Source organism: Haliotis asinina, chromosome 7 (genome assembly GCF_037392515.1).
Source record: "Haliotis asinina isolate JCU_RB_2024 chromosome 7, JCU_Hal_asi_v2, whole genome shotgun sequence".
Lineage (NCBI taxonomy): Eukaryota > Metazoa > Mollusca > Gastropoda > Lepetellida > Haliotidae > Haliotis > Haliotis asinina.
In genome coordinates, this window is record NC_090286.1 from 56,028,324 (window position 1) to 56,050,662 (window position 22,339).

Here is a 22,339-nt window from a genome sequence, read left to right on the forward strand (position 1 = left end):
ATATTTCTATCCAGTGCAGTGTTTTTGAGCTTTGTGCCATTCATATGATTAAGCATGTCAGCACACCTTGTCCCTTGCCATGGTATGCTGATGTTTAGTAACAAACTCCCACCTTCTTCGCCAGTGCTGATCTTGTCATTATTACTTATAAGTGTATTGTAGGAGGTTTTTTAGCCAGACAGGTACAGTGTTTCCATATTATGCCTGAGATCTGGTTCTATTTTCAGCTTTTGATACAATGTACAAAGTCAATTTCCTTTATTATTTGGTAGGAACATTTCTGAAACTGGTAAAAACGTAAACTCACTCATGGAAATGACGGGCAAAGTGGTACACAATGGTCCAGGGTCAATTCCCCACATAGGTACAAAGTGTGAAGCCCTTTTCTAGTGTCCCCTGCTGTGAATATTACTGAAACGGCATAAAACACACTTACTCACTCACTCACTGTTATTGTCTCACCATGGGCTGGTTTCATAAAGCTATCGTAGCACTGAGGTGGTGGTAACCTCCATAGTTAAAAGTTATGAGTTCTTCATTGGTCACGAAGAGGGGCATGACTTGATGTACCCCCAATATTTGTTTATGTTCCCTGAGCCCTTCAGGCAACACACATCAAGGGTACATCAACTCCCGAGGGACCAGTGACCAATGCATTTGTTTTACCGAAAAGTTCAGTGTAAGTTTTGAACTGTTTGAAGCATGAATATCGGATCCTACACTTCACCCAACCTGTGTGAATGAAACATTTCAAATCTTGGATCTTGCTGTTTTTCCCGCAAGTATTGTCTTAGTAAAGTCGCTGAGTCACCATTGCTAGATTTTGTAGACGACACAAGAAAAACAGATTTAGAGTTATCTCCCTCCCATCAATTTGCATTCACGAAACATTGGTAATTTCCTTGCATAATGCATTATTCATTGTTATTTGAGAATAAAAAAGTACTACCTCATAGTACCGAATGAGTTGCCATTGGCAGCAGGCTACATTGAAATGTACCATGCTTGTAATTGGAGTGCATTGAAATAATTGAAGAGAGCTTATCTAGTCAGATAACAATGTTTATGTGTGAGGTAAGATAAAGACTAATGTGATCATTGTAATTCTATGATAGCTATTTGGAAAGGATTCTGGTGTCCTCAAGCTGAAGGTTCTGCAGGACAAGATCAGTGGAGTGCTGGCAGTTACTGCAAGTGCTGAGAACATGCTCAGTTCTTCCATATAATTGATCCAGGAATGACAGAGTTATATTAACACTGCAGACGAAATTTGATTCATCCAATTTCCTGCTTTTCTTTCAAATGTTTTGACATGTTTTGTTATTATCATACAATCAATAACTAATTCCTGATCGTTCTCAGGGACATTGTTTTTGTCAGGAATTGTGATATGTTTAATTCTGTATTATTTCAGTGTTAAACCAGACAAAGTGTCTCACACAAGATCTTGTATTAATCGGGATTTGCTGGTGTAGTTTCGGAGTATGGAACTTTTTTAGGATAATTATTTTCAAAATATTTTAATCTCACAGAAAAGGGTCCCTGTACATTCTGCTGAGCAGGGTGCATGCTACCTTACCCAAATCATGCATTTCAAGCTTGTAAGGAAACCGTTGTCTATCGTCCTGTGATAAGATGATGAATGATATTGAATTTCTAGAATTTTTAACCACATGATTGAACACTCATAAGACATCAGTTCATCTGTATCTTTGTATATTTATTTTGAGCTGAATAAAGAAGTGTGAGTGTTTACAAATATTACTTGATGTCTGTTGTGCAGCAATAGTTTCTTGATGTCGACATCCAGTGCCACGTCTTCAGCCATAATACTACAATGGAATTGCATCATCAGTTTCAAGAGTATTACAAAATTATATTTCTACATCTACATTGTATATATAACACCTGCTTTAAATGATCTGACTTTTGGTTTACTTTTCCTTGCTGCCAAGAAGGTTATAAAACCACATTCCTGATGTTTGACTGTCAAAATGAGAGAGAGCCACACCGTGCTACGGTTCTCATAAAGCACAGACTGACTGAAGGCCTTGTACTCTGGCAGACATTTTATGGTGCTGCCAAATTTGATTAAATGACACTTAATGAAGTCTTAAAGAATGCATGTTTAAAGACATGTAAATGTCAAATAACTTTCCAAATTGTCACACTTAATTTGAAATATTCAAAATTTTCAAGCGTATGAATTCAGTTGTCTTTTTGTTACTCCGGTAATAAATGTAATTATGACTTGTTGAATGTCCTTATCTGCCAAAGTGTCGCCATGTGCAACAACCATGTGAAGGGGGAATATTATCAAGTCATACCACCAAAATCTAATTTGTCATGAACAGCCAAGATTAGATGAATATTTCATCATGATCATTATGGTAGAGATATATGACCACAGCGCTGGCAGGCTTTCAGTTCTTGGAGCAGCCATGCAACATAGGTTCATACGTGATCAATGATGACAATGATGAGCTTTGAAAGTGTTATACAGTCAGATTATCTGGACAACATGGATTTTTGTAACTATTGAAATACAAAGAATCATGTATTTAATGTTTCATGAAGTTTGCATTATTTATTAGTGCATTAAGCTGATGTGTATAGTTGGTTTTGCTGTGTTAATTCCTGATGGCCGCTTCCTGCATCGCTTTGTGACCATGACCTTCATGATGGTGGCAACAAGGCTGCTTCAGTGATGTTTGTGCTTTATGTCATGTACTGAGGCTGTTGTTTTGTCAACTTTGTTTGTGGGGAGGCTGATGCTTGTTTGTGTTTTTTCTTCAGAAGAGCTTTTTTCTATAAATGCTAATGCCATCTGTTTGTTATGTGTCAGTGGTTCAGACCAGCTGATTGTGGGAAGGCTGATTTCATGTGTTTATGTGTCTTTGGTTCAGACCAGCTGATTGCAAGAATGTAAAATGCTAGTGTCATATGTTTATGTGTCTTTGGTTGAGACCAGCTGATTGTGGTATCTATTTCCATCTGTTTATGTGTCTTTGGTTCAGACTGGCGGATTGTGGGAAGGTTAATTCCATCTGTTTATGTGTGTTTGGTTGAGACCTGCTGATTGTGGGAAGGCTATTTCCATCTGTTTATGTGTGTTTGGTTGAGACCAGCTGATTGTGGGAAGGCTATTTCCATCTCTTTATGTGTGTTTGGTTGAGACCAGCTGATTGTGGGAAGGCTATTTCCATCTCTTTATGTGTGTTTGGTTGAGACCAGCTGATTGTGGGAAGGCTATTTCCATCTCTTTATGTGTGTTTTGTTGAGAGCAACTGATTGTGGGAAGGCTATTTCCATCTGTTTATGTGTGTTTGGTTGAGATCAGCAGATTGTGGGAAGGCTATTTCCATCTGTTTATGTTTGTTTGGTTGAGACCAACTGATTGTGGGAAGGCTATTTCCATCTGTTTATATGTCTTTGGTTCAGACCGGTTGATTGTGGGAAGGCTATTTCCATCTGTAAATGTGCCTTTGGTTCTGCCCAACATGTTTGGGGAGGTGATGCTCATTCCAGTTGATTGTTTAAACTAATTGTTTGTAGTAGTTTATGGTTGAGACCAACGCTTTGTAAGAGTTTGCTGATCAGAAGAACTTCTTGTAAGGGTTAGTGGTTCAGGTCAGGTTTATTAAAAATAGGTTACTTGATGAGATTTCCTGAAAGTTGGAGGGGTTCTTTGTTCAGGAAAAGTTATCTCTTGTTGCTGTCAAGCCATTGCTCCATCCCATTCCTCCAACCTCATTAGTGGTGTCATTTCAGAAGACAATTTAGAATGCTTGGACCTCTTAAAATATCCTCGACACTCAAGGTTCACAAATTTTGGTGGATCTTCATCTCCTGTGAGAACTTTCTGCCAGAAATATTACCTGGTGAGACAGGTATTTCAGACGCTTCTGTTTACTCTTCTACCTTCTGTGTCTGAGTGACTGTCACATATATGTATTTCTGTCTGTTTCAGGGAAATCATGAGAGAGATACAACGACTACGACTAGAGCAGGAGTCATATGCTGCAGAGAATGAGGAGGCCCAATACAATCCAACGCTCCTGGCAGAGCTCCGACTACTGCGGCAACGGAAGGATGAGCTGGAAGGCCGCATGCAGGCGCTGCAGGAGAGCAGGAAGGACTTGATGGTTCAGCTGGAGAGTCTCATGAAGCTGCTGAAGGTGGGACCATCATGTGATGACTGGCAGGTTGTTTGTTGTCTGAATGGGTTGACTCATTTTGACTGTCATGTGGTTGGAGTGACTGCCGGACGGGGTGGGTTGACTGTCGTGTGGTTGGAATGACTGTCAGGGGGGTGGGTTGACTGTCATGTGGTTGGAATGACTGTCAGTGGGGTGGGTTGACTGTCATGTGGTTGGAATGACTGTCAGTGGGGTGGGTTGACGGTCATGTGGTTGGAATGACTGTCAGGGGGGTGGGTTGACTGTCGTGTGGTTGGAATGACTGTCAGATGGGTGGGTTGACTGTCATGTGGTTGGAATGATTGTCAGTGGGGTGGGTTGACTGTCATGTGGTTGGAATGACTGTCAGGGGGGTGGGTTGACTGTCATGTTGTTGGAGTGACTGTCAGAGAGATGGGTAGACTGTCATATGGATGGATTGACTGTCGGATGGATGGGTGCATTGTCATGTGGATGGATTGATTCAAGGTGGGTGGGTCTTCCGTCAGGTGGATGAGATGGCTGTCAGGTTGTTGGATCAACTGTGGATTGATTGATTGAGTGTAGTTATATGCTGTTAGCAATATTCCAGCAGTATCTTAGCAATATCTTGATAGGGGACACCAGAAATGGTCTTCACACATTGTACCCATTTAGAATCGAACCTTGGTCTTCATGGTGATGAGCAAACGTTTTAACCACTAGGTTATCCTACTGCCTCTTAAGTGGATTGTCAGGTGGACACCTGGGTTACAACAATAATGAACAGAGTGTGCATATGACATACAGTTACACAGGCTTACCTCACAATCTTTAGGCCTAATCACACAGATTTGTGATCACACAAATCTGATCATAAAATCAGCAGATCCAGTAATACAATCAGAAGACCTGTTTCCAAAATCTGTACGTCTGACCTATCAGCCACATAGTCTGATTACAAAGCCTGAATGTCTAAGGGTACTCCAGGCTTTTTTCCCACAGTAACCAGACCTGTGGAATAATCTGTAAGGTAATGTAAAGAAACATGAAATACTACATTGTGAAACATTTCATGATTACCAGTTAGCAATGCATGCATTGCGTGGGAATCCCTTATCATTTCACATCTGTATTAAATGGAAAGAGCTGTGAGAGAATTATCTGTCATTCTAATTGTGAACAGAGTTTAGTTAAGCCTGTACTGATTCACGCTATGACCGTGACACAATTTGTTTCCTGAGGCAAAACAAACATCCCTTATTGTCTCCTGTGACAGGCAAGGATGTTGTTGTGAACCCCTCGGCAGCCAGGGGGAATTGGGACCTTATTATTGCAGTTTAACATTCTGATCCACTCAGGACTGACGTGCAGAAAAATAATTTGCTTAAAGACTATCATCATTAACAAATTGAATCTTTCTGCTTCTCAAATTAAACAAATTTGTTTTATACATGCATATTTGGACAAACGAGACATTTCCTTACGGTGAGGATTAATTGATGGCTGAGAGGATTACAGCTCTCTAACAAGGACTAGAGGCCGGCAGAGCTAACACAGCACTGGCAGTTCTGGGGAGATCAATTAAATACTCTTTTAATAGAATCTTTGCGCTTCATCTGGGAAGTTCAATATTTTCCTTGTCGGTAACAAAAGAAAAAGGACATTTGTTAGCGAATGCAGTCTACCATTGACAATACATGACAAACGCTTTCTTCTGTGAATTTTGAAGGCAAATCGTCTTTCATGAAATCCTTTTAGAAGAAATAAGGTTCGATCTGAATGCAATTGGGAATTGCAAGAATGCTTCAAACTGCGAGATTGTGGGATCTTCCTAGTGACAAGTATCTTGTATGACAAGCAATGTGGGGTAGTCTTTTAGCTGAATAGTGTTCACTTGTCACATGGAAGACCTGGTTATAATTAGAGTGGTGTCTTTTGTACTTCAGACAGAACTAGTGTTGGGAATTGGTTTAAATCTCACAATTGATGATTGCTTCATTACAATCGAACAATCATCAAAAAAATATTGTTTTGTGTCATTTTTCAATTTCCTATCCTGGTTGTTACTACGGATAAGTATAGTATGAAGCAACAGGATGATTTAATGTGATGACTAATGTCATGAACATAAACTTCCCAGAATCTTCAAGAAATGTTCAGTCATGACTTGTCAGTTAGCAAGGTGTTTTTTCTAAGAAATAATCACGTTTTCAGGCCCTGAAAACTTCAAAGATATGTTCCATCATCAAGTGTTTCAAACTCTAAAACAGTAGTTCCAAAATCATTTATGTTCGATTATGAGAAAATGTGATCGATTGTTTGGTCCCTCTTTGAATCTTTGATTATTTCAATAAAATTGGAACACCATTAGACAGAACACAAGTTCTCCATTTATGTCTTGAAGTTCTCACTGTTGTTAAACAACCATCAAGAAGTCCTTGTTGTCCTGACAAGGTCCTCCTTACTCGAACCCATACACATCACAAGACCTTTGATGCCTGGGTTTTTCATCATTCTCCAATACTGCTCTGTTATAGAGCATCCCCCGTCCTTGCTTCTATTTATGGTGGGTGAGCTGGCTAAAGCTCCAAGCTAGTAATACAGCGAGCTTGAGGTAACAGGATCAAGCCCACCTGTGTCCAGGTGTAGAAACCTTGGAGTCTCAACCCCTAGTGTACAGTACACAACCCTGTGCACGAAAGAGAACCAATGAATCCGGTGGCATATGATGGCCAGATGGTGGCCACATGAATATGTGCAAAGCCATAGTTGCAGGTACAGCAATGTGCAGCAAACTTGGACAAAGTACTGTGACTTTGTGTCCCAGTCCACCCAGCTGTGAATTGGATTCCTCATTAGGATGAGAGAGCCACAATAAACTTGGTGCACCTAGTGGCAGCAACAGTTGTATATTCCCAAGGGAGATGAGATTGATAATACGATGTGACATCGAGATTGACATCCAGTGATCAAAGGAAACAAATACCAGCACCTTGAGCAAGCACTAGTTGCATATATATGTGCACTATATAAGTCCTATGATAATAAAATAGTATTACTGTTATTACTTTTATAATGGAAGACTTGTCTCAGTGACGCATATTTTTGGTGATCCATGAAGGTCCCGGGGTAGAATAGGCCTTCAGCAACCCATGCTTGCCATAGAAGGCGACTCAGCTTGTCGTAAGAGGCGACTAATGGGATCGGGTGGTCAGGCTCGCTGACTTGGTTGACACATGTCATCGGTTCCCAATTGCGCAGATCGATGCTCATGTTGTTGATCACTGGATTGTCTGGTCCAGACTCGATTATTTACAGACCGCCGCCATATAGCTGGAATATTGCTGAGTGCAGCGTAAAACTCAACTCAATCACTCACTCATATTTTTGGTTCCCAACCAAGATTAAAATTCAGGATAATTGGCATATAAATTCAGTTGTCTGATGTAATTTGTATCCTGTATTTTTTCCCCAAGTATCAGTATCCAGCTCCTTGTGAGCACAGAAAAAGATATAAAATTTATTCTTTGTTGGCGTCACTGAATGGTGATTCAACTGACAGATTTCAACAATTTGCTGTGCTGAGTTATGTCCCTTAGAAAATGATACTGACAAAAGTGTGCATTTCTTCGACAGTACTTGTTTGATTCCTTCAAAGACCTGTATGCTTTCCATTCACCAAATCCAGCACAGCATGATATGACTGAAATATTGCTAAATGCATCCCAGTTTTACACAGGAGTTTAATTATGATATCTTGGTCTTGACTGGAAAAAGGCACAGACAAGGTTTATGTAAATATTGACTGTGGTAGCTAAAATTAACACTTTTCAAAGTCACAGGAGATTCTGTACAGGTTAGGTTTCCACAGGTCTTTTTTCATCATCAATTGTGGGTTCTGTAAAATGCCACTTCCAACCTCATTTGTTTCAGAATCATCCCAATTCACCTCGCTCCACACCAAATAGTTCTCCTAGGTCACGGAGTGGGTTATCCCCAACGATAGCCCCTCCCCCAGCCAAGAACTCCACCCCGAGCACACCCATGGACATGTCTCTGACTGGGTTGGGGGGTGACGTTCGACAAGCCTTCCATCAAACACCCAGCAGTGGGGGGAATGTCCGCAGTCTACGGAATGACCTGTTAGTGGCAGCAGACTCGGTCACTAATGCCATGTCGTCTCTAGTAAAGGAGTTAAATTCAGGTGAGACCAAGCAGCAACTATATGTTGGGAACACTGTCTATGACTTTTTTTGAACTGTTATGACCTATGAAGATCAGGGTGAGACCTGGTCTTCAGTAACCAATGCTTGTCGTAAGAGGTGACTAATGGGATCGGGTGGTCAGGCTCGCTCACTGGTTTGACACACATCATTACATCCCAGTTGCATGGATCAATGTTTATGCTGTTGATCCCTGGATTGTTTACAGATCACCGCCATATAGCTAGAATATTGCTGAGTGTGGCATAAGACTAATTTCGCTCACTCACTGAATCACCTTTTTAACCAACTGTCTGCCAGCTCTTAAACTAAAAAAAGTATAACGTAAACATGTAAACAGATCAATTAGCAAGTTGTTTTGGCCTTGTGTGGTCTCTGAACATTTGGCGTACTTGTTTGACGTTTTAGCTGTAGGATCATGGCCATAATCACATATCACAGTCTCATGTCTGCACTACATGACACAATGTATTTCTGTGATGTTTAATGATGGCTCACGGCTCTTTGACACAGTGTTACATTAAACTGCCCACATTGCCGTCATGCCTCCCTGCCCTTAAAATAGCACTGGCAGGCTGTTCCACCATTCAGATGTCCATATTGACATCTCCCCTACTGAGACTAAATAGACCTGCCTTGAGGATACTTCTAGTGCTGCTCACTATTGTGTGCTGAACCTTGGTAGCATCAGTCATGCCATGTATCCCAGGTGTTGATGATATGGTCCACTGATGGTACAGGTGTACCTGACTACAACATCCACTGATGATACAGGTGTAAGTTGCTGCATGATCCACTGATGGTATCGACCAGGGTGTAGTTGAGTATGTGATCCAGTGATGGTACAGTTGTAGTAGACTACATGGTCCACTGATGGTACAGGTGTACCTGACTACCTGATCCACTGATGGAACAGGTGTAGGAGACTACATCATCCACTGATGGTACAGGTGCAGGTGACAGCATAGTCCACTGATGCTACAAGTGTAGGTGGCTGCATGAACCACTGATGGTACAGTTGTAGTAGACTACATGAACCACTGATGGTACAGTTGTAGTAGACTACATGATCCACTGATGGTACAGTTGTAGTAGACTACATGAACCACTGATGGTACAGGTGTAGGTGGCTGCATGATCCACTATTGGTACAGTTGTAGTAGACTACATGAACCACTGATGGTACAGGTGTAGGTGGCTGCATGATCCACTGATGGTATCAACCAGGGTGTAGTTGAGTATGTGATCCAGTGATGGTACAGTTGTAGTAGACTACATGGACCACTGATGGTACAGTTGTAGTAGACTACATGAACCACTGATGGTACAGGTGTAGGTGGCTGCATGATGCACTGATGGTACAGTTGTAGTAGACTACATGAACCACTGATGGTACAGGTGTAGGTGGCTGCATGATGCACTGATGGTATCAACCAGGGTGTAGTTGAGTATGTGATCCACTGATGGTACAGTTGTAGTAGACTACATGATCCACTGATGGTACAGTTGTAGTAGACTACATGAACCACTGATGGTACAGGTGTAGGTGGCTGCATGATGCACTGATGGTACAGTTGTAGTAGACTACATGAACCACTGATGGTACAGGTGTAGGTGGCTGCATGATGCACTGATGGTATCAACCAGGGTGTAGTTGAGTATGTGATCCACTGATGGTACAGTTGTAGTAGACTACATGATCCACTGATGGTACAGTTGTAGTAGACTACATGAACCACTGATGGTACAGGTGTAGGTGGCTGCATGATGCACTGATGGTACAGTTGTAGTAGACTACATGAACCACTGATGGTACAGGTGTAGGTGGCTGCATGATGCACTGATGGTACAGGTGTAGTAGACTGAATGATTCTCTGATGGTACAGGTGTAGGTGGCTGCATGATGCACTGATGGTACAGGTGTACCCGACTTCATGATCCAATAATGGTAAAGGTGTAGTAGACTGAATGATCCACTGATGGTACAGGTGTAGGTGGCTGCATGATGCACTGATGGTACAGTTGTAGTAGACTACATGAACCACTGATGGTACAGGTGTAGGTGGCTGCATGATGCACTGATGGTACAGTTGTAGTAGACTACATGAACCACTGATGGTACAGGTGTAGGTGGCTGCATGATCCACTGATGGTACAGTTGTAGTAGACTACATGAACCACTGATGGTACAGGTGTAGGTGGCTGCATGATCCACTGATGGTACAGTTGTAGTAGACTACATGAACCACTGATGGTACAGGTGTAGGTGGCTGCATGATGCACTGATGGTACAGGTGTAGTAGACTACATGAACCACTGATGGTACAGGTGTAGGTGACTGCATGATCCACTGATGGTACAGGTGTAGTAGACTGAATGATCCTCTGATGGTACAGGTGTAGGTGGCTGCATGATGCACTGATGGTACAGGTGTAGTAGACTGAATGATTCTCTGATGGTACAGGTGTAGGTGGCTGCATGATGCACTGATGGTACAGGTGTACCCGACTTCATGATCCAATAATGGTACAGGTGTAGTAGACTGAATGATCCACTGATGGTACAGGTGTAGGTGGCTGCATGATGCACTGATGGTACAGTTGTAGTAGACTACATGAACCACTGATGGTACAGGTGTAGGTGACTGCATGATCCAATAATGGTACAGGTGTAGTAGACTACATGAACCACTAATGGTACAGGTGTAGTAGACTGAATGATCCTCTGATGGTACAGGTGTAGGTGGCTGCATGATGCACTGATGGTACAGGTGTAGTAGACTGAATGATTCTCTGATGGTACAGGTGTAGGTGGCTGCATGATGCACTGATGGTACAGGTGTACCCGACTTCATGATCCAATAATGGTACAGGTGTAGTACACTGAATGATCCACTGATGGTACAGGTGTAGGTGACTGCATGATCCACTGATGGTACAGTTGTAGTAGACTGAATGATCCTCTGATGGTACAGGTGTACCCGACTTCATGATCCACTGATGGTACAGGTGTAGTAGACTGAATGATGCACTGATGGTACAGGTGTAGTAGACTGAATGATCCTCTGATGGTACAGGTGTACCCGACTGCATGATCCACTAATGGTACAGGTGTAGTAGACTGAATGATCCACAAAATATGTTATGATTCCTGAATAGGAATGTATCATAATGCATTTCTTCAGGACTGTGACAAGTATTTTTAGTGCCATTTTAGAGCTTAAATGATGCAGTTCACCATATTGATTGTACTCGCTGATATGTAAGAAATGTTAAGTTTAAAATAGCCTGTCTCTTTCTCAGACTAAAGCGGGCCAAGTATTTAACTTAACAGTAATTGGAAGAGTTTGTCAATATTCAGGCTGGCATCAGTCTGCCACTAGGTTTAGTTTAACAGGCAGGTATAACAGTGATGTTTTAATGTCTCTGATGGTCACAACCACAACATATAGTTCTGTCTAACAGCCTCAGTCTCGGGAGAATTAGTTAAATATCTCTGCCATAAATATTTGAGATATTGCTATGGAAATGGTGCAAATTGGGAAATCTGTACAGTAAAAAATGACATTTCCCACACACTGTTCACTTAATTTTGACAAATATGTTGGCCATGAAAGTTGATATGAAAGTGACGTGTGTTGAGAATAGATACAGCAGTGAAAGTTTGCTGATTATACAGCAGATCGATGAGAGAACTGAAGAGACTCCACTGAAGAGTCTCTGTGGTAAAGTCCTGCCACGTTGTTTGATGATGAGTTATCCTGTTATTCCTGACAGATGGGTTCTGGCCACTGGGTCGCAGATGGAGCTTGATCACTTTACAAATATCAAGGTGTTATTTGTCTGGTCTTTCCTTTCAGAAAACAGCGGCAGTGAGGAAGAAGATGACTTAAATGGGAAAAGTTTAGGTGAGTTTTGTGCCACAGTCAGCAATAAATTCAGGCATTGTTTACCATGACAGAACAAGTTGTTTTAACAGGAATAGCGTGTAATTGTCAAAATTTGACTTCATGGATGGTGTTCTGTGACTTGGTTGATTGCATGTCGGTATCACCTTACTGTGCGCTGATGTGCTTGGATCAGTGGTTGGTTGGTCCAGACATGATTATTTGAAGTTATAAGACTGGAATAATGTTATTCAATGTTAAACATGTGATGTAAAGTAGAGCTATAGGTTTGTAAAACCTAGACTATTGGGACACTTTGTAGTTTTTTTCTGTGTGTAATAACTGGAAAATACCTACTAAATGTCTTAGGGGTAGATGTGCGTTATGTTTAAGTTGTACAATGATAAATCAGTTTGTTATGCACGTGTTCACGTGCGTGCATGCGTGTTTGTGTGAGTGTGAGTGTGAGTGAGTGTGAGTGTGAGTGTGAGTGTGAGTGTGAGTGAGAAACCACACACAAGGTAATAACAATAAGCAGTATATGCAGGTATAGCAGCTTTTACGGCAAGACTCGACTCAACAGTGTTTTTTTTTAAAATGATTCAGCTCTTGGGGCGGTGGGATAGCCTAATGGTTAAAGCGTATGCTTGTCACATAAAATACACTGGTTTGAATCCCCACATTTTTTTCTATATATACAGTTATTAACTGATTTCTGTTAACTTATGTTTTACAGATGGCAATCATAGTTTATCAATTAATCATTATGAAAGATAATTTTGATAATCATCACAAATCAATATCAATTAAGTTAAAGGTTACGTTAATACGATCAATCTGAAACATATTCCTGTATGAAAACCTCAATTATCACTGACTGATGTCATCAATGTTCATTCAGACATACACAAGAATGCCTGTGTTTGATGTTCTGCCCAGGTTTCACTGAAGGGCCAGACACTGAATGATGAGGATATTTGCACTCACCAGATGAATCAAACAATAAATGCAAATCATCAAGTTACTGGAGAAGCTGTCACTTCTTCTGATAGCAGTGCAATAACTTTGTGAGAAAATGTAAGGACATATCAAGCAATACTTCCCTGGTTTGTTGGCAGCCATACCTGTATATGTCTAATAATTCTGTGATCTTCCAAGCACAACAGCTTGGCCCTGTCATGGTAGACAACAGTGTTGCGAAACTGAGCAACAACTGTACGCTGTACTTCAACACATGCAACCACCATTAATTGTACTTTGACAGTCTTCCATAAGGCCATGCTTGTTCCTTGTACTACTGCATTGTTTCAACACTGACTTACAGGGATCCAGATCCTGTAACAGTCAGGGGTGGTAGGGTAGCCCAGTGTATAAAATGTTAACTCGTCATGACAAAGATCTAGGTGTGATTTCCCATATGTGTACATTGTGTGAAGCCCATTTCTGGTGTCTCTCACCATGATATTGCTGGAATATTGCTAAAAGTTGTTTAAAACCAAACCCACTCACTCACTGTAACAACCCAGCATTAATACCAGTAATCCTAGTGCAGTGATTCAGTATTCTTCAAAGTCAACCAACATGCAGAGGTGTGAGAGCCTGTGTTCTACAGTTTTACATCTATATGATGACTGATGCCACTGAGGCCAGTCTGTACAGAAGAAGTGGAAGACTACTTAGACTATCAGGCCTTAAAGAAATCCCTAATTTTCAGTTACATGATCTATTTCTATCTCACAGACATTTCATTTCCTTGTTTCATTGACGTCTGAGTTGTAGCAATTGGAGCAACAAATGTACAAAATAGTCGTAGTGTTTACCTTCAATCATGTGCTATGATCTGCTTGATGAAAGTATGATTTTGTATGGCAACATGGGTAGAAATTACGGCAATTGTCGATGATTGGTGAACAAAGTGGGCAAGACCAGCATGGATGGCTGTTAAATGTGAAAACCATCATGTACGGAGCTGTTTGCTCATTAGACGGAATGGGAATTGACAAGCGTTGTTATTTATCTGGGCTATTTACACAGAAACTACTTAGTGTGATAATCACACAAACCAAGCTTTAGGCCGAGATGGGATTTGGTGGCAGCATCAAGAGAGACACACGGATTTGGGGGCAAAATTGAGCAAAAATAGCAGTAATGTATCACTAGTCAATGTACTGCTGTGTGGTTTCATGCCATCATTAATATTTGTATTTACTATCAATAATGACAGGGGTGGATAAACATGGGATATTTCTGCCGTGGCCTTACAGAAGGGATGCCAGAGAGGAAAACCAGTTCAATGCACTAGACTGCACTTAGATGTTTGTTTCTCTGCCAGTTTCTGCATCACAAGTTTGTAAGATGCCGTTTAAGACAGTTACAAGGCTGTTTTGATTTTGCATGTCTACAGAGTAATTTAGGATGCACAAGGGGCAGAACTGTATAAACTGGCACAGTGTCAAGTGCCAACTTGTTTCCCTTTAGTATGCGTGAGACTTATCATTGAGGGTTCAAATCCTGGTTCAGATCCAATGTGTTTCTAGGTTTGTCTGCACCAAACCTGTGTTTATGGTTTTCCAAAGATGTAAATGTCTGACACATGTACTTCTTTAGACTTTGCTCCAACATCTTGCTGACACTGGGATATAACTGGAACATAAGCGTTAAACCAAACTCACTCACTCTCTCACTGTGTGAACTGCACCAGTGGCAGTCGAGGATAAGTTAACCCATTGCTGATGATGTGTGCTGATACAACTGAAAGGGTCATTCCGTCTTTTTTGTACAGCTGAGCGAAAGCATAAACACATGTAAAATTAGAGTCTAAGATGGGTTTGTGAGAATGCAGATTAGTTGCAGGGAAATGGCTTTCAGCTGCCATGTTAAATCTGGATTTTAGAAGTCACTGACAAAACAAGGGATTAAACTAGCAGAATTAATCATGATGAATGAGGGCAATGTCTGGGCACAAGATTGTGGAGTGAGTCTGTGGTTGTGTGATGTCATGTGTTTTCTGTATCTTGACAGACTGTTTAATTGTCACTGTCAACTATTTCAGTTATTACACACTTTCAAGTCATGATGGATTATGGCCTGATAAAAATGTTCACCATAATAGCAGCTAAATGATGAAACCCATCTCAACATTCAAACTTCGGACCAGTGAATTATGTTGTGGACAAGAAACTTTCAAACACTAGCGTGACTAGCTGGCAAACTTTGAAACTATTTCACACACTGCTCACTAGTCATTGGTCATTCATTTTTGGCCCATTGGTTAGTAGTCATTATTTTTGTTTGTGATCATTATCTTAGCCGGTTGAGTAAAAACAACACCTGGATACAGGACAAGCTGTCAGGTTAAATCAGTGAAGTGTCTGTATGCCAGTGCAGATTGTCAGTCTGTATGGAACCATGTGGGCAGCTGTTTCTGCTATTGATTCAGTGCTGTAATTTGAGGTTTGCAAATAGTTTGGATCTAGTCATATTCAAGATGTTGGATGATCAGTGTCACATTTTAGCTTGTTATTGGGAATACAATTGACATTTTTGGTTTTGGTTTTATGATAAATATTTACTATTCATTTATGATGTTTTTGTCAGTGATTTTAGACAGTAAGTCCCATCAGGATGCTGTTTTGTCAGTGATTTTAGACAGTAAGTCCCATCAGGATGCTGTTTTGTCAGTGATTTTAGACAGTAAGTCCCATCAGGATGCTGGTAGTCAGAGTCGTTAACAATGTAGACTTGTGTTAGTCCCTGCTTACTCCCCAAGGTAGTTTGTCACTCCATGATGTAAGTGATATGATGAGTCAGTATGAGTCTGGTTTACGCTGCTTTCAGCAATGTCACAGCAGGGACCCCAGAGATGGGCTTAACACTCTGTTCCCATCTGATGAATCGAACCTAGGGCTTCAGTGTGATGAGTGTGAAAGCTTTAATGACTATCCCACTATCCAACTGACATTCAGAGCAGTGTTCCACTCACTCACTCACTCACTCACTCACTCACTCACTCACTCACTCACTCACTCACTCACTCACAGCTGACTTTCTTCCTGTATGTGGAAGACTGTAGCTGGTGATTGGCTCCTCAAAACAGTCTTAATTCAAACTCACTTGCTTAAATCATATAGTTTCTTTTTACAGGTTTAATATTCATTTCATGTAGTTTATGCTTTCACAATTTTTTAAGGAAGTGTTTGTTTGCAGGGCATTCTTCTTCTGACAACTATGAGAATGATTCCATGGTTCGGTCTACGGGGACTGATGACATTGAGTCTTGGCGGGATGATATACGCTGGCGGTTGAAGCAAGAGTCCGAGTTCCTTGCCCAACTGCGGGCTCGACGACAGCGGAGCGAGAACAGCAGTCAGACCACAAGTGATAACGAACAAGATCCGTGAGTGGACGCTGCTTTTGTTCGTTTAACAATAGGCCATATTCCTGCCAGCTGATGTCAGCCTGTAAAAACAAGTCTAAATTGTTGCCATGTGACATGTGTATCAGTAATATTTATTGTGTTGTGATTTCAGCTACATTCCAGATGATGATCAGTCGTATGTGAGGACAGATGATGACAGTGCCCTGAACACAGATGATGGCGAGTCATTTGTCCGCACTGATGATGACCGTAGCGGGAAAGGGGTGGAGACGACTGAAAATGCTGAGCTTTATGACAATCACCCTGGGGTAAGGGCTTTCCTGACCTGTATGACTATCATCCAGTGGGCTGTGATCTATGTGTCCTTGATAATCATTTCCCAAATGTTTGAAAGAAATTTGTCAGCGAAATTAAATCATTCACTCATGTGCTGGAATTTTATGAACACTAATAGGACAAGGGTTTTGAAAATAAAAATTGTGTTTTGAAGGAGTGGTTTGATAAATATTGTATCACTTATTGACTTTGAATTCTGGTCGTGCTTTCCGTCATTGATTCACCAAGTCAAGTCATTGTTCCAGATGCAAAAGCTGAAGTACTGATATAGCTAGATTAGTTCTAATGGTATATTCTCTCTGCTCGATGCTAGAAACTGTAAATTGTTTTCTTTGTCCCATCAGGAGCTGATGACGAGCAGTCGATACACGACTGATGAGGAAAGCTACCTGCAGACAGATGAGGAGTCCTACATCCGCACAGACGATGAAGAAGGGGGCAACACAGACTGGGAGGAGTCCACTCGCAGATGGGTGAACCGATGATCCATCTACAGGCTGGAAGAAGCCAGTGTATATATATACCCCGCGTTATATAGAATGATTATATGACATCTGGTGAATGTATGATCATGATGACATGTATACACGCAGCCATGTATCAGGAGATGTTTGCCGATTGTGTATATACGCCACGGAACTAATCAAGGTCTCCCAAGTCTGATCCACAAGTGATATAGAAATGTATATCCCGCTTGGGTGATAATGAACATTGTGTAGGTGATAACAGTAGTATCACACTGCGCTTGGTATTCAACATGTATTAAACCAAGAAGTATATTGGCAGCCATTTTGTATTAGGCAAGGAGCACATGGTGTTGTGTTGCCATGGTTACAGGACAAACTGGCAGCTGAAGGCCAGGAGAATGTGATGATTTCTGTTTTCCAGAATTTGTGTAAGATAGCTTACTGTCATGTAGAGGTGCACTTGACGACCTCTGGTGTATTGAGAGAAAATATTGATGTGCGTCAGATTGAGATGAGGAATAATGATGTGAGTCAGACTGAGTTATTGTGTTATGATATTGTCTGTTGTATCTGCCCTATACATCACAGCAAGAGTAAATGGAAATAGTATTTTTCATCATATAGATATGTTAGCGAATGCAAACAATGCAATGCCACTTGGAGGACCTGTCTAGAGGTGTCCATCATGACTTGGAATGAAAATTACTGAGTGCAAGTCTTCATGTATCCAAAAAACAAAGTTTTGAGGAAGTATTGCCAGTTTGGACTGTCACTGCTTTAGCATATAATGTGTGGTGCTGGCGGTGAGCTCAGTGTGCACACATAAGTGTCAAATATGATGCCATAAATTGCAATTAAGTTGCAACAAGTTGCAATATCTAAATGGTACTGCAGTATGCAGAATTTTTGTGCAAATATTTTTTTGGGTGTTATTTCTCGTTCGGGACAAAATAATTTCTTGCTATGTCTGAAACTCCTGACATGCATGAGCACCATGGAAACTGATTATTTTACTGTTAGGACAATTTCAAGAATCAAAAGGTTTGAAGACTTTTGTTTTAATGTCAGATTGATCTGTGTGTTCTTGTTTATGATAACAACTTCTGCAGCAAACTGACGTGTGTTTGTCCATACATCAAGTGCAAACTGTTCATACCTTTGAAAATGGTCATAACAAAGAACCTGTGTGTTAACATCAGCTAAAGCAGTTTCTGTTGTACAGGGTGACATCTGAAACTTCACTAGGTCAGTAGCTTGTGTATTGGTTGACATGTGCTACTAAGCTAGATCAGTTTCCTGGGGCATAGGTCAATGTCTGCTACAAAACCAGAGCGGTTTATGGTGTGTAGATTGATGTCTGCTGCTGAGAACAATTCCTGGTGTATAGATTGATGTCTGCTACTAAGCTAGGTCAGTTCCTGGTGTATAGGTCAACGTCTGCTACTGATCTAGGTCAATTCCTGGTGAATAGATTGAGGTCTGCTTCTAACCTGGAGCCGTTCCTGTTGTATAGATTGATGTCTGCTACTATGCTAGAGCACTTCTGGAGTGTAGATTGACGTCTGATACTTACCTAGAGCACTTCCTCGAGTATAGATCTACATCTGCTATTGAACTTCATCTTCATGATCAGCAGCATGTGTTTGACTTAAAGCATACTGAAATTCGGGTGGTACCAGACCTGTGTCCATCAGGATTCCTCACCACTTTATGCAGGATATGTTTCTATCATCCCTGTACATTCTGTTGGATAAGCTGAGAGATTATTTTGTTTCAAATGTTGTTTGTGTAAATACTTGTATAAACTTGTTCCCTCTATGTATAGTCTTAAAATAATTACCTGACGAAAGCAATACTACATGAGCTGTCATGTTTTCAGATTCTTCAGATTTTCTTTTTTATTGTTGTTCTTCCAGTAAAAACATGGGTTTATATTTCTTATCTTTGTTGTGACATTTTGTAAATTTTGTAACCTTCACATCCAGCACAAGTAGCACTTCAAATTGTTCCCTTTGTGGAATTTCTTTCAGTGACTTTTGAAATATATACTACTCAAGAGAAATTAAAAAACACAGAATTCTTTCAAATGATTATGGTTAATATCTTGACAGATTAACTAAAGTAAGGTAAAAGAATTTGATGTCCTTTTATTTTTTTTTGGAGTATAGTCTCTGTCGATTGCCATAATGCAGAACAGTATTGTGATTTTTTTAACCAAACATCGGTTGTAGTAGTCTTTACGCATTTCTTGATTCCATCATTAGTTATCATCCTCAGGAGATTTGGAGACAATTTTTTTATTTTTCCCGGTTACCCGCTTTAACATTTTACAATGTTGTTTTATCGGTTGGTGCCATGATGTATTTTATTTGATTTTATGATAAAAAGAAATAATTTTTGTTGGAATGGTAAAGAAATAACTGACACAGCAAATCATGTCCATGGTCACAGTTGTTCAAGGCTGCTATGATGGGTGCTGAGGTCAAGGTCATTTGCTGGTCATACAGGGTCAGATATTCAGCAGGACTGTCAGAGGTGTGTGGAAAATGTTGAAATGCATAATCAAGTATTGTGACACATTAGGGTGCCATGCCTTTTAACACAGGCAACTATAAAAGCCTGCTACAGCATCATGAGGGTACAGGAAGAGTAAAATATGTAATGTGCTGTACCAATCTTAAACTTGTGATATTGTTGTGCAGTGTGCAGATGGCTGCTGAGGTCAACCAGTACAGAAATCAATAAGTGAACAAGTGGTTATCTATCGAACATTAATATCAGATATTACTCTGATCAAACACCCTGGACCATCAGGGAAAATGGCAAATCTTTGAGTGGCTGTTGATAGTTTCCTGTGATCCTGTGTGACCAGCAGAACCAGTGTACCTGTAACTGTTCTGAGTACTATATATGCTTGTGACAAAGTATTTGTGATCTCGAGTTTTTTTCGAGGTCGTATCCATGTGTTGTGTTCATACAGTCTGAGGTGATTCCTGATGTTTTGTAAGAAATGTCTTTCATGCTGTGATTTGTACATGACCTTGTGTACAGTGTAAATATTAGATGGCAGATCTGTCCGGAACATATCTCTCAACTGACAAACAGAAATTATTTCAAAACTGTTGACCTCGTTACTTTGGCCAAAGGTATACCTGATCCTGCAGTAAACTCAAGACCAACACATAAAACCTTTATGACCTGATCTGTGGAAAAATTGTCAATTCCTTCCACAAAACAACTATGTAGGCTGTAACCATCTAGAAAAGATATTTGGGAGGATAAATCAGTTACAACTGTTTCCATGGCTTCCAAATGGCTTCTATAAATATATCAATTTGATTCAAAATATAAAGAAAACACAATTCTGTTATGTCCAAAGCCAATTCTGTATGGTTATGATCAACATGCCCTATATGCAACCGTAGTATTTTTGAGCAGAGTGTATGTAAACATTGATAGATCCTTCAAAGAAAGGGTTCCTCAAGACAGGGCCAGGGAGTTTTGGAAATGTCTGTCAGTTGAGTGTGAATGTGATCGTGTGTAACAATTCCTTGTGGTCTGGTGCGGTGGTGTGTTGACTTCTGCACTCCTGTCACAATAGAAAGCAAATAAGCTGCTCTGGGTAGTGCATATCTAGACATTAGCAAACCTCATTATCTCACCTCATTACCAATTATCATTCTGCCATTGTGTACGTTCAGGAACTCTCACGCAAGATGATCACTGTGATGGTTGTTTGAATATTCTGACAAGAGCTTTTCTGGCCGATTCTTTTTTCTGCCATTGTTGTTCAAAAATAGGTTCTCTGTTCTCATCTTATTGTCATCTTTCTAAAGTGTCCATCAAATATATTAAGACCAAAAAGTTTACAATCATCAAATATTTCCATATTTCATGTAATGCTAAGCCAGATTAACAATAGCGGTGTGAAGGAATTTGGTGGTCATCTCTTTTTTGTGTGAGGAGAATATGTCCATAAGGATCATTTCTGTGTTTTATTTTGATTTTCTTTTGAAAAAAACCCAAATCAATTGTTTGTAATCTGGTTTGTAAGGGACACATCTTGGACATTGCGTACCAGTCCACTATTCTCTGGTGTAACTCTGGATACGTCTGAACCAAGATCATGGTTCGCTGCAGAGATAAAAGTCAATTTACATTCTGTTGGATGAACAGATGGCACAGTAGTTTAAGGTATCAGAGTCACCTACCTTAGTTGTGTCAGGATCTGATGATCAAGGGTTTGAATCCCAGATTTCCTGATAACAATCCATGTCTGTAAGCATGATACCCAAGCTGAGGGTTTCACAGTAGACAAGGGTCTGCCTGAACCACTGTGATATGATAAAGATACTGATCGAAAGTAAGCTAACTCATACCCGAAGATCTGATGAAGGTGTACAACTATTGTAATTAATTTTATATATAAATTCAAGAGATTAATTTGGGCCATCTGTGCCAACAACTGCACGATTATTTTGTTACAAGAGGGTAATGTAGAAAGTACTTCCCTTGTTTGACTCTCTAGATCTGTCTGAACTGTGAACACATCGATATCTTGGAAGAATGTGCATTTTGATCTCTTATGTGTACCAATTTGATTTATCATTTTCATTTACTATAAATGCATTCTAACATGAAGATGTGCTTTGTTATTTTTTCAATTTAAAAATTTTGAGTTCAGCATGCTAAGTGAGATCTGTGAATTTTCAAGTACCATCATCACCCAGTGGCAGTGGTGACAAAATTGTGATGGTAGATGTATTCTCTGGTCACACACAGAATGAGTGTAGGTACTGTGTTTCAAGACCTGTCTTTGTGCCTTCAGTTGTAGCTCCAATATAGTGAACAGAAATTAAATTCATGAAATCTGTGGGAGTGATTTTGTC

At 40.4% G+C, this 22,339-nt stretch overlaps 1 protein-coding gene across 2 annotated transcripts in view; it reads left to right on the forward strand.

The window, feature by feature from the left end:
• The window catches only part of LOC137290318 (dystrobrevin beta-like), a 146,678-nt gene extending 124,587 nt beyond the window's left edge, over window positions 1-22,091 (forward strand). For both annotated transcript variants that reach the window (XM_067821142.1, XM_067821140.1), the window contains exons 13-18: window positions 3,971-4,178; window positions 8,094-8,364; window positions 12,243-12,290; window positions 16,476-16,665; window positions 16,799-16,955; window positions 17,328-22,091. In XM_067821142.1, coding sequence (XP_067677243.1) covers window positions 3,971-4,178; window positions 8,094-8,364; window positions 12,243-12,290; window positions 16,476-16,665; window positions 16,799-16,955; window positions 17,328-17,468 — 1,015 coding nt within the window. In that variant the 3' untranslated portion in view covers window positions 17,469-22,091. The remainder of the gene's footprint in view (window positions 1-3,970; window positions 4,179-8,093; window positions 8,365-12,242; window positions 12,291-16,475; window positions 16,666-16,798; window positions 16,956-17,327) is intronic.
• The last annotated feature ends 248 nt before the right edge of the window (window positions 22,092-22,339 follow it).